Genomic DNA, 14,253 nt, shown 5'->3' on the forward strand with positions numbered 1-14,253 from the left:
AGGAATTAATTTTGTTCTGAATTAATTAATCATGAATCGCTATGAATCAGGTATACCGAGGCCACTAGGGTACGGCCATGCGAACCGTCTGTGCTGTGGGCCGGTTGCGGCCATGCTGCAGTGAAGAACCGAGCGGCCATTAAGCCAGCAGCTGCCTTTCATATAACAATGAAGATATCACTGTATAGTCAGTCTTCATTGTTAATGACAATGTGGAAAATTTAATGCACCTTTACACAGGTGCTGTTTGTATGGGGTTTGGATGGTTAGGTGGGGACACAATATGCAAAGTCCTCTTCCGTTCCGTTATTGCACAAAACATATCCGTATGTTTTCCGTATTTGATTTGTTTTTTGCGGAACTCATTAATCACCAAACACATGAGCAATATGGGCTGGGTATAGCATTTCTACAGTATGGATCTGCAAAATACAGATGTCATACGGATGTGTTCCATGTGCGTTCTTTTTTTTTTTTTTTTTTTTGCGGACCCATTGACTTGAATGGGGCCTCAGACCGTGATTTACGGACAATAATAGGACATGCAATACTTTTATGCGGAACGGCCATGCGGACAAGCGGAAATGGAATGCACACGGAGTAACTTCTGTATTTTCTACAGCCCCATTGAAGTGAATGGTTCCGCATACGGTCCGCAAAAAACCCGGAACGGAAGCGGAAAGAAAATACGTTCGTGTGCATGAGCCCTTATTCATGGCAAAACATCGACATATTAAAGGCAGATTTGTTGCAGTTTTGTTGCAGAATTGGCATTGATTTCACCCCATCTATTGTTAAGGAGGAAATCCCCTGCTGATTTAAAACCTGCATCACAGGTAAATTTCCTCAGCATTTTGTAAAATTTCATCCACTTTGCTGCTACTGTAAATCACTGTGGATTTTACATCTTCATTTCTGTGGTACAAAATATTGCAGCATATCTGCCACATGTGTATAAACCTTTAAGCGCTTTAAACATATAAATGGTTTAAACAAAAATCTATCTTTATATACTGTTTGACAAAATATAAAACATAACTTTACATGTGTCTGCTTTTTCTCATTAATTTGTATATGTTTATGGCAGCAAAAACACCTATATAGTCGTCATGAAGTTACAATAGATGAAAATGAGATGGAAACAAAGGAGATATTTCAGAGAACAATGAAGAAGCGCCTTGAGTCCTTTAAATCAACTAAATTTGGTCGCAAACAAACAAAGCATATAAACAAGAATTACAAAAGAGACAGAGGACAAAGAGTAAGTAAACATTTTATGTGTAAAAACAGAAATACATACTATGAAAGAAAAATGGAGGACAGAAATGCTTTGGGCCTCACGCACATGGCCGTTGTGCGGCCGTTCCGTGCATTGGAGACCGCAATTTGCGGTCCCCAATACACGGGCAACGTCGGTTCGGCGGCCGGGGCAGATCGAGACCCATTCAACTTGAATGGGTCCGTGATCCGTCCGCACTGCAAAAAAAAATAGAACATGTTCAAGTGAATGGGTCCGCATCTGTGATGCGGGGAGCACACGGCCGGTGCCCGCATATTGAAGACTGTTTGCGGGCCGCAATACGGCCACGGCCGAGCAATGGCTATGTGCATGACTCTGTGGCCTTATAGGTAGGAATGTAACAATAAAGGATGATATGCTTAATGTTGTCTGGATCTTCGGTTTCTAAGCAACTAGGGTAGATTTACAATAAACTGATATAGTTGTGCTATAGATTGTCAAAACTCTATTGTAAATAGGTGTGGCAGTCACCATGGATCTTGCCACCACAGTGTCTGGGATAATTGTCTGACCCTTGTATAAAAGGGGCAGAAGGGGAAATTTAGTAGACCAGGATCCTGCACTGATTGGTTAATGTCAGACTATGCAGGGACACATCTCCAACTGGTATTACCCAGCTGGACCTTCACTACAAACTGCAGACAATTCATTCACAACTTTTAGAAGTAATAATAAAGGAATTGCACAATATAGAGTCAAAAGAATAGATGCCCCAGAATTGTTATTACATAGGCAATGCAAGAATTAGCTAAAACTTTAATGTCAGGCGAGGTTAAAAGTCCTCTTTAAAGAGGACCTTTCACCGATCCTGACATTGTGAACTAAGTATCATGATCTGTACAGCGGCACCCAGGGATCTCACTGCACTTACTATTATCCCTGGGCACCACTCCGTTCTCCCGTTATGTCCTCCGGTATGTTCGGGGACTTGGTTATAGTAGGCAGAGTCTGCCCTTGTTCTGCTGGGCGTCTCCTTCTCCTAGGCTGTAGCGCTGGCCAATCGCATCGCAGAGCTCACAGCCTGGGAGAAAAAAACTCCCAGGCTGTGAGCTCTACCTTTTAGTAAAATTTATAATCAATTTAATTAGGAGATCCGAATAATTAGCCCCTTAACGCAAAATGCCGTGCATGTACGGCGGGGAATGCTGTGCCAGAACGCATTCCGCTGTAAAGGCACGGCAGGCTGATCGGGCGGGTGCAGGAGCTGCGCCCGCCCGATCACTTCAGGGGTCTGGCAGTCCCTGGTAGCCGGGCCCCTGCTGTATCCGCCGACATCGCTGTTTACAGCGACATAGAAGTGGTTTGCGGGGGGTAAAGAAGCGCATCGGGTCCCAGCGCTGCTGTGGCGGGGACCCGATGTGTAACAAGGCAGCCCGATGCCGTGCAGAGGTTGCCCAATGCCTTGCACTGCATGGGTACCTGCCTTCTACGGGTGCCCAGGAGAACCAGCCTCAGGCTGGGTCTCCTAGGCAACCTTTTAGTGTATTAGGCCTATTGCACACGACCGTATGGCTTTTTCAGTGTTTTGCGGTTCGTTTTTCACTGATCCGTTGTTCCGTTTTTTGTTTCCGTTGTGTTTCCGTTTCTGTTCCGTTTTTCCGTTCCGTTTTTTCCGTATGGCATATACAGTATACAGTAATTACATAGATAAAATTGGGCTGGGAATAACATTTTCAATAGATGGTTCAGCAAAAAACGGAACGGAAACGGAAGACATACAGATGCATTTCCGTATGTGTTCCGTTTTTTTTTGCGGACCCATTGACTTGAATGGAGCCACGGAACGTGATTTGCGGGCAATAATAGGACATGTTCTATGTTAGAACGGAAAAACGGAAATCCGGAATGCATACGGAGTACATTCCATTTTTTTTGCGGAACCATTGAAATGAATGGTTCCGTATATGGACCGTATACCGAACGCAAAAAACGGCCAGTAAACGGGGAAAAAAACGGCCAAGTGCAGGAGGCCTTACTCTGTGTAATCCACTAACAGGCAATGCATTTCAAGTTTTGCAGAGGGGATCAGACCCCCAAAAGTTGAAGCCCCAGAGTAAAATAGAAATAAAAAAAAAAAGTTTCAAGTTAAAAAAGAAAAAAAACCTCTCCTTTCCCCTGATTTTACAATAAAAAATTGAAATAAATAAAACATACATATTAGGTATCGCCGCCTCTGTAATAACCGGCTCTATAAATATATCACATGATCCACCCTGTCCGATAGACATCATAAAAAAGTAAATAAAAACTGTGTCAAAAAAGGCTATTTTTGTCACCTTACATCACTAAAAGTGCAACACCAAGCGATCAAAAAGGCGTATGCCCCCAAAATAGTACCAATCACCTCATCCCACAAAAAATGAGCCCCTACATAGGAAAATCGCCCAAAAAATAAAAAAACTATGGCTCTCAGTTTAAGGAGACACTAAAACATGATTTACTTTTGTTTCGAAAATGCTTTTATTTTGTTAAACGTTAAAAAATCACCGCTTCTGTAACAACATGCTCTATAAAAATATCACATAACCTAACCCCTCAGATGAACACTGTAAAAAAAAAACTAAAAAAAAACGTGTCAAAGCAATTTTTGGTCACCTTACATCACAAAAAGTGTAATAGCAAGCAATCAAAACGTCATATGCACCCTAAAATTGTACCAATCAAACCGTCATCTCATCCAGCAAAAATGATACCCTACCTAAGACAATCGCCCAAAAATAAAAAAAACTATGGCTCTCAAACTTTTGAGACACTAAAACATAATTTTTTTTTGTTTCAAAAATTCTATTAGTGTATAAAACCTAAATAAAAAAGTATACATACAGATGTAGCAACATTAGCAACCCCTTTTTTCGCATAACGAAAGCAACGAATCGCGATACTAACCTGCAATTCATAACAAAGCCAGTAGATGGCAGCATTAACCAATCCTAATTAAAACCACAGTAACTGTTTTAACTAAATTATATCTACGGTACCTCTTTTTAACACATTAAGTTATAGCTTAAAGAATTTTTTAAGCTTAATTTTTAAATAGTTATATATATTTTTTTATTATTATATAATTTTTATTATTTCAAAACATTATTTATAACACAGAACAAATAAACACACAGGCTATATGCCAAAAGCCGGGTATAATGCAAGCCAGCACCTATTCATAAAACAGGTAACCGGGATACCTTACAATGGCAGCCTGGTGCACTATGAGACATTTAAAACCATCTCTCATCTAACTGAGAGTCAGTAAGTCTTAATGTTGCCTGAGAGCTCTTGGATAGCTTGGGGGACCATGCACCTAAATCTTTATCATTAGGGTGACAAAATTATAATTAGTTTTTATTTTTATTTATTTATTTATTTATTGCTAGCTAATTCTTCTCTAACTGCTTATGAAGGCTGCATAAAAATTTACGGGTTTCTAATTGTTCTAATATATATTTAATAACCCATCTATACTGTTTTGTTATGTAAACTAATTTGCATAAATATGAAAGACATAGCACATGTGATTAGCCTACTTTCCATCATGAACAGTGCCATCTATTGGATACATAGTCTTATGTCCTGTCCTACAGTCTGCAGACTATTATCATTTTCCTCATGAACAGCGCCATCTATTGGATACATAGTCTTATGTCCTACAGTCTGCAGACTATTATCATTTTCCTCATGAACAGCGCCATCTATTGGACAGCTGAAACACTGTTTGCAATATCTTGGCCATATTTATGCAAATGAGCTTACTTGACAAAACATTATAGAAAGGTTATTTGAATTGACTTGTAGTTCGGACAATTAGAAAACAGAACATTTTTATGCAGCCCTCTTAAGCAGTGAAAGAGGAGTTATCTAGCGTAAAAAATTAAAATAAATTACAATTGTTTTCACCCTAATGGTAATGACAGGTGCACAGGACTCCCTAGAAATCCGAAGTAAACCAATATTGAGACTTACTGGCACTCTCCTTTTGGATAGAGAGCAAGTGTAATATGTCTCAGGCTGCCACTGTGAAGTATGCTGATGGTACCTGTCTCACAGATAGGACATTGGCTTGCAGATACCTTGCTTATGGCATATAGCCTTCAGTTAAAAAAATAACTGTTTTGTGTTGTCTATTGTAATTTTGGTAATAAGAAGTTATAAATGGTAGGAAGGGAACTATATAATAAGTGCTTATTAACCACTTCCCATCTGGGCCATTTGCCCCCTTCCTGACCAGGCCAAATTTTGCAAAACTGACATATCTCACTTTATGTGGTAATAACTTTGGAACGCCTTTATTTATCCAAGTCATTCAGAGATTGTTTTCTCGTGACACATTGTACTTCATGATAGTCATAAATTTGAGTCAAAATATTTCACCTTTATTTATGAAAAAATCCCAAATTTACCCCAAAATTTGAAAAATTCGCAATTTTGTAAATTTCAATTTCTCTGCTTTTAAAACAGAAAGTGATACCTCATAAAATATTTATTATTTAACATTCCCCATATGTCTACTTTATGTTGGCATCATTTTGGAAATGTCATTTTATTTTTTTAGGACGTTAGAAGGCTTAGAAGTTTAGAAGCAATTCTTCAAATTTATAAGAAAATTGCCAAAACCCACTTTATAAGGACCAGTTCAGGTCTGAAGTCACTTTGTGGGGCCTACATAGTGGATACCCCCATAAATGACCCCATTGTAGAAACTACACCCCTCAAGGTATTCAAAACCGCCTTTAGGCGTTCCACAAGAATTAAAGGAAAATGGAGATCAAATTTTTAAATTTCACTTTTTGGGCAGATTTTCCATTTTAATCAATTTTTTTCTTTAACACATCGATGGTTAACAGCCAAACAAAACTCAATATTTATTACCCAGATTCTGCGGTTTACAGAAACACCCCACATGTGGTCATAAACTGCTGTATGGGCACACGGCAGGGCACAGAAGAAAAGGAACTCCACATGGTTTTTAGATGCCATGTCCCATTTGAAGCCCCCTGATGCACCCTTACAGTAGAAACTCCCAAGAAGTGACCCCATTTTGGAAACTAGGGGATAAGGTGCCAGTTTTATTAGTACTATTTTTGGGTACATATGATTTTTTGATCATTCATTATAACACTTTATGGGGCAAGGTGACCAAAAAATTGGTTGTTTTAGCACAGTTTCTATTTATTTATTTTTACAGCGTTCACCTGAGGGGTTCAGTCAAGTGACATTTTTATAGAGCAGATCGTTACGGACGTGGCGATACCTAATATGTATACTTTTTCTCATTTATTAAAGTTTTACACAATAGCATTTTTGAAACAAAAAAATTATGTTTTAATGTGTCCATGTTCTGAGAGCTATAGTTTTTTTATTTTTTGAGAGATTTTCTTATGTAGGGGCTCATTTTTTGCGGGATGAGGTGACTGTTTTATTGGTACTATTTTGTGGGACATACGCGTTTTTGATCACTTGGTGTTGCACCTTTTGTGATGCAAGGTGACAAAAATTGCTTGTTTTGACAGTGTTTTTTTTTTTTTTTTTTTTACGGTGTTCACCCGAGGGGTTAGGTCATGTGATATTTTTATAGAGCTGGTTTTTACGGACGCGGCAATACCAAATATGTCTATTTTATTTTTTCTATTTTTAATTTTTTTTTTTATTCCTAACTTGGGAACTTTTTTTTTTTTTTACATGTGAAACTTTATTTAATTTTATTTTTTCAACCCTTTTATTTTTTTTTATTTTTTTTTACACTTTTCGTCCCCCATAAGGTCATACAAGACCTCTGGGGGACATTTGCTTCACTTTTTCTTTTTTTTTTCACAGTTGATTTCTGTACAGCCTCAGAGCAGGGCTGATCGAGGTCTCTGAGAGACCTCACACAGCTCCTGCATACTCCGGTCACGGCGGTCACATGACCGCCGGGCCGGAGCAGGAAGCGCACAGCGCTTCCTGCTCTGCAGACACAGCGCTCGGTGAGCGCTGTGTCTGCAGCGATCGTGAAGGCAGGGACACCTGGGCACTGTCCCTGCCTTGTCTTAGGGTTGCCCTGCTGTCACTGACAGCGGGCAACCCGATCAGCAGCTGCACGATTAGCGTGCAGCTGCTATTTCTGACAGGACGTTTTAAAACGTGCTGTCAGAAATAGACGTCCACCCATAGGACGTTTATAGTCTATGGGCGGACGTGAAGCGGTTAATATTAGGTAGAGACAAAAAAAACTATTTGTTTGTCCTTTGTGTTTGTCTGTTATTTATACACAATTATAGGCACGTGTGTCTCTTTGTCAGTATTGTATTCAACAGAAATGTATCTCACACCAGTTGTGACTAACACAACCAACCCCCAACATTGTCCATCTATTGATCTCAAGCTGTGATGGAAGAAAGGAGATGCACTACGCCCTTTGTTATATATTTTTTTTTTCCCTTTGAGAACAATAAATAGTAGGATAAATAAAAACGATAAAATTTGATTAATAGTTTATAAAATAAATTAATGATAGAATTAAAAATAGTTGAAGTGCTAGTGTGGTCATTGTAAAATGTCTGTAGGTATGTTCAAATCTTAGAATGTAATAGTTCTATGCTCCATCTGCTGGTTACAGAGGTAAATTGCGTTCTGATTTTTTAGTTTCTTTTTTTACTTGCATTATCGTTCTTCGCGATTGTGATAGGAGCGGTAGCGTTGCTACATCTGCATTAGGTATCGCCGCGTCTGTAACAACCTGCTCTATTAAAATATTACCTGATTTAACCCCTTAGATGAACACCGTAAAAAAAATCTAATAAAAATTGTGTCAAAAAGCCATTTTGCCACCTTACATCACAAAAAGTGTAATAGCAAGCGATCAAAAAGTCATACACACCCCAAAATAGTGCCAATCAAACCATCACATCATCCTGCAAAAATGATACCCTATCTTAGACAATCTGTAAAAAAATAAATACTAAAATATGATTTTTTTTGTTTGTTTCAAAAAAGATATTATTGTGTAAAACTTAAATGACTAAAAACAGTATACATATTAGGTATTGCCACGTTCGTAACAACCGTCATTATACAAATATCACATGACCTAACCCCTTAGGTGAACACTGTAAAAAATTAAAAATAAAACGGTGTAAAAAAAGGCTTTTTTGTCACCTTACATCACGAAAAGTGTAATACCAAGCGATCAAAAAGTCATAAACACCCCAAAATCATACCAATCAAACCGTTATCTCATCCTGCAAAAAATGAGCCACTACCTAAGACAATTGCCCAAAAAAAAAAAAAAAAAAAAAATATGGCTCTCAGAATATGGAGACACTAAAACATGATTTTTTTTGTGCTTAAAAAAATGCTATTATTGTGTAAAACTTAAATAAATTAAAAAAAGTATACATATTAGGTATTGCCACGTCTGTAACGACCCGCTCTATAAAAATATCACATAATCTATCCCGTCAGGTGAATACGGTAAAAAAAAAAAGGAAAACGGTGTCAAAAAAGCTATTTTTATGTCACCTTACATCACAAAAAGTGTAATACTAAGCAATCAAAAAGTCATATGCATCCTATAATAGTAACAATCAAACCATCATCTCATACAGAAAATAATTAGCCCCTACAGTCGCCTAAAAAATAAACTATGGCTGTCATAATATGCAGACACAAAAAATTTTTTTTTTTCAAAAATGGTTTATGTAAAACTGAAACAAACAACCTAAAAAAGTTGTCATATTTGGCATTGTCACGTCCGTAACAACCCGCTCTATAAAAATAGCTCATGATCTAACCTGTCAGATGAACATTTGTAAATAACAAAAAATAAACTGTTCCAAAACAGCAACTTTTTTGTTACTCCTCACAAAAAGTGTAATATAGAGCAACCAAAAATCATATGCACCCTAAAATAGTACCAACAAAATTGCCACCTTATCCCGTAGTTTCCAAAATGGGGTAATTTTTTGGGAGTTTCTACTCTAGGGGTGCATCAGGGGGTCTTTAAATGTGACATGGCACCTTAAAATTATCCCAGTGAAATCTGCTTTCCAAAAACCATATGGCGTTCCTTTCCTTCTGCGCCCTGCCGTGTGGCCATACAGCAGTTTACAACCACATATGGGGTGTTTCTGTAAACTACAGAATCAGGACAATAAATATTGAGTTTAGTTTGGATTTTAATCCTTGCTTTATTAGCGGGGGAAAAAAATGATTAAAATGGAAAATCTGGCAAAAAAGTGAAATTTTGAAATTTCATATCCATTTTCGAATTAATTCACCTAAAGGGTTGACAATGTTTGTAAAATCAGTTTTTAATACCTTGAGGGGTGTAGTTTCTAAAATGGTGTCATTTTTTAGTGTTTTCTATTATGTAAGCCTCACAAAGTGACTTCAGATCTGAACTGGTCCTTAAAAAGTGTGTTTTGGAAATTTTCTGAAAATTTTCAAGATTTGCTTCTAAACTTCTAGGCTTTTTAAAGTCCCCAAAAAATAAAATGGCATTCACAAAATGATCCCAACATGAATTAGACATATGGGATATCTAAAGTAATAACTATTATATGAGTCATCACTATCTGTTTTAAAAGCAGAGAAATTGAAATTTGGAAAGTTGCGAATTTTTCAAAATTTTTGGTAAATTTGGTATTTTTTTATAAATAAATATGAAATATTTTGATTCAAATTTACCACTGTCATGAAGTACAATATGTGAAGAGAAAGCAGGCTCAGAATGTCTTGGATAAGTAAAAGCGTTTTAAAGTGATCACCACATAAAATGACACATGGTCCTTAAGGTGAAAAATGGCCTGGTCCTTAAGGGCTTAAAGGGATTGACCATTTTCCAGCTACTCATGATCAATGTGTATGTTACATGATTATATGACACTTACTAATACAGTCTTTGTTGATATTCTGTGGCACCTTCTACATTTCATAAGGTATTCTCTCTTGTTAGCCAAGTATTTTGTGCTATCCACACAGAGGTCCTGTCCATAAAATGGCTGATGATGAATGGTTGTGTGACCAGGAAAATCACTAAGTCTCCTCCAATCTAATACACTTACACCTGCACTACAGCACCGAAAATTTTCCCAACAAGGGCACATGATTTATAGAGCACAGGAAATCAACAAAAGCTATATTAGTAAGTTTCATTTAGTCATCTTACATGCACATCGGTCTAAAGTGGCCAGCCCCTTTAAACTGTGAGCTCTGATGGGAAATAAATGTAATAGGGAAAATAATTGAATAAGTAATAAAAAATAATGATGTGAAAAATAAAAACAAAATAAAAGCTGAAAAATGGAGGGAAGAAAAAAAAAGAATCATAAATGAGAACTGTTAAAAAAAGCTAATGATAAAATGATAAAGCCAAAAAAGGAAAGAAAATTCCTTAAAGGGTAATTCCTGAAGCAAAACTTGCAGGATAACTGGACATGTGTTTTTTCAGCCTTATAAACTATGTTACTATGTAAAATAGCCAAACTGAAAATGACCTGAATGTGAAAAAGTGAAAAGATGATGGTATTTAGAGATGAGGCCCAAAAATTGAGAAAAATAAAAGCACAAAATAGTTATTCCCAGGTTGTAGGAAAACAACTAATAAATACCTGTGAAAAGAAATATTTGTGAAAAGAAAGTATTAAACTAGCAGCTCTTCACATGGTAATTGTATTCTTTTCATTTTTATTATTCAAATAAGAAATGAAACAGGTAGTTTCTTGGATAGCCCCTTCCTCTGCAAACTCAGGATTAGGCTCCATTCACACGTCCGCAAATGGGTCCGCATCCCTTTCCGCAATTTTGCGGAACGGGTGCGGACCCATTCATTCTCTATGGGGACGGAATGGATGCGGACAGCACACAGTGTGCTGCGGACAAGGATAGGCATTTCTATAGGGGTGCCGGGCTGGTGTGTTGCGGATCTGCAATTTGCGGGTCCGCAACATACCACGGATGTGTGAATGGAGCCTTCGGCTACATTAACAAGACCGTATGGGCTGTTTCACACGAACGAGTCCATTGCAGGAATCACGCTTTGTGTGTGAGTGTGATCCTCTGCTCTGGACTTGCAGGAGTGCACTGCATTATCATGATTTATAATGCTATGTGCCTCTGCTTGACCTTATTTTTACAGAATTATACTGACAGCTTTATGTCACTATGAGGCCTCATGCACACGACCGTTGTGTGCATCTGTGGCCGTTGTTCCGTTTTCCGTGATTTTCTGCGGACCCATTGACTTTCAATGGGTCCGTCAAACTCTGAGAATGCACCGTTGTTCATCCGCGGTCGTGATCCGTGTTTCCTGTCCGTCAAAAAAATATGACCTGTCCTATTTTTTTTGATGGACAACGGTTCACGGACCCATTCAAGTCAATGGGTCCGTGAAAAAACACGGATGCACACAAGATTGGCATCCGCGTCCGTGGTCCGTGGCCGTAGGCTACTTTCACACAGACGGATCCGCAGATCCGTCTGCATAAAAGCTTTTTCAGAGGTGAGTTTTCACTTCGTGAAAACTCAGATCCGACAGTATATTCTAACACAGAGGCGTTCCCATAGTGATGGGGACGCTTCAAGTTAGAATATACTACGAACTGTGTACATGACTGCCCCCTGCTGCCTGGCAGCACCCGATCGCTTACAGGGGGCTGTGATCCGCACAATTAACCCCTCAGGTGCCACACCTGAGGGGTTAATTGTGCGTATCATAGCCCCCTGTAAGAGATCAGGTGCTGCCAGGCAGGAGGGGGCAGACCACCCTCCCCTGTATTTAACTCATTGGTGGCCAGTGCGGCCTCCCCTCACCCCCCTCCCTAATTAAAATCCCCCCCCCCATCATTGGTGGCCAGTGCGGCCTCCCCTCTCCCCCCTCCCTAATTAAAATCACCCGCCCATCATTGGTGGCCAGTGCGGCCTCCCCTCTTCCCCCCCCCCCCTAATTAAAATCACCCCCCCATCATTGGTGGCCAGTGCGGCCTCCCCTCTTCCCCCCCCTAATTAAAATAACCCCCCCATCATTGGTGGCCAGTGTGGCCTCCCCTCTCCCCCCCCTAATTAAAATCACCTTCCCCCATCATTGGTGGCAGCGGAGAGTTCCGATCGGAGTCCCAGTTTAATCGCTGGGGCTCCGATCGGTAACCATGGCAACCAGGATGCTACTGCAGTCCTGGTTGCCATGGTTACTTAGCAATTTTTTGAAGCATTATACTTACCTGTGATGTCTGTGTCCGGCTGGGCGCTCCTCCTACTGGTAAGTGACAGGTCTGTGCTATAGGCAATGCGCCGCACAGACCTTTCACTTACCAGTAGGAGGAGCGCCCGGCCGGTCACAGACAGCGAAGGTAAGTATAATGCTTCTAAAATTGCTAAGTAACCATGGCAACCAGGACTGCAGTAGCGTCCTGGTTGCCATGGTTACCGATCGGAGCCCCAGCGATTAAACCGGGACTCCGATCTGAACTCTCCGCTGCCACCAATGACGGGGGAAGGTGATTTTAATTAGGGATGGGGAGAGGGGAGGCCGCACTGGCCACCAATGAGTTAAATACAGGGGAGGGGGGTCTGCCCCCTCCTGCCTGGCAGCACCCGATCTCTTACAGGGGGCTATGATACGCACAATTAACCCCTCAGGTGCGGCACCTAAGGGGTTAATTGTGCAGATCACAGCCCCCTGTAAGAGATCGGGTGCTGCCAGGCAGGAGGGGGCAGTCATGTACAAAGTTCTTAGTATATTCTAACTTGAAGCGTCCCCATCACTATGGGAACGCCTCTGTGTTAGAATATACTGTCAGATATGAACTCAAATCCGATGGTATACTCTAACATAGAGGCGTTCCCATGGTGATGGGGACGCTTCAAGTTAAAATATACCATCAGATTGGAGAACTCTGATCCTATGGTATATTAACTCCTGACTTTACATTGAAAGTCAATGGGGGACGGATCCGTTTGCAATTGCACCATATTGTGTCAACGTCAAACGGATCCGTCCCCATTGACTTGCATTGCAAGTCAGGACGGATCCGTTTGGCTCCGCGCGGCCAGGCGGACACCAAAATGAATTTTTTTTTCATGTCCGTGGATCCTCCAAAAATCAAGGAAGACCCATGGAAGAAAAAACGGTCACGGATCACTGAACAACGGAAATCCGTTTTGCGGACCGCAAAAAAAAAACGTCTGTGTGCATGAGGCCTGATTCTGTGGAAAAAAATCCATGCAGAGACACATAGCATTATAAATCATGATAATGCCGTGTCCTCCTGCAAGTCCAGAGCGGAGGATCACACTCGCACACGGAGCGTGATTCCTGCAATGGACTCGCTCGTGTCCATTGCAGCCCTGTGTTTTGCAGATCTGCAAAAACAATTTGCGGTATGGAACAGGAGGCCCATTATAGAGATGCCTATTCTTGTCCACAAAACAGACAAGAATAGGACAGGACTCATAATTTTTGCAGGGCCACGGAATGGAGCAACGGATGCGGACAGCACACAGAGTGCTGTCCGCATCTTTTGCCGACCCATTGAAATGAATGGTTCCGTATACGGACCGTATGCGGAACACAGAAAACGGCCCGTATACGGAACGCAAAATACATTTGTGTGAATGAGCCCTTAGACTTGGGTGTGCCGAAGGGGAGGAGAAAATGTTTTGAGTATAGTCTAAGCGGATAGGTTGGATTTGACAAATATTGGTGCAGGACTTGGGACTAGTGAATGCAGAGACAGATGAAGTGCTATTGTTAAAATGTAAACCAGGAAGTATAGAAGAAGTGAATTTGGATGTATGAGATAAAAAGATGACTTTACATAGACATGAAAAGTGAAAAAAATATCTAAGTCAAGTTTGCCTTGAAAATGATAGGAAAAAAACGGACACGGATCACGGACGCGGATGACAATCTTGTGTGCCTCCGTGTTTTTTCACGGACCCATTGACTTGAATGGGTCCGCGAACCGTTGTCCGTGAAAAAAATA

At 40.1% G+C, this 14,253-nt stretch overlaps 1 protein-coding gene across 2 annotated transcripts in view; it reads left to right on the plus strand.

Annotated features, from left to right (window-relative positions):
• Positions 1 to 14,253, plus strand: part of SLC9A3 (solute carrier family 9 member A3) — a 481,978-nt gene that overhangs the window by 423,648 nt on the left and 44,077 nt on the right. For both annotated transcript variants that reach the window (XM_040433112.1, XM_040433113.1), the window contains one exon: positions 1,088 to 1,261. In XM_040433112.1, coding sequence (XP_040289046.1) covers positions 1,088 to 1,261 — 174 coding nt within the window. The remainder of the gene's footprint in view (positions 1 to 1,087; positions 1,262 to 14,253) is intronic.

Source organism: Bufo bufo, chromosome 5, assembly GCF_905171765.1.
Source record: "Bufo bufo chromosome 5, aBufBuf1.1, whole genome shotgun sequence".
Taxonomy (NCBI): domain Eukaryota; kingdom Metazoa; phylum Chordata; class Amphibia; order Anura; family Bufonidae; genus Bufo; species Bufo bufo.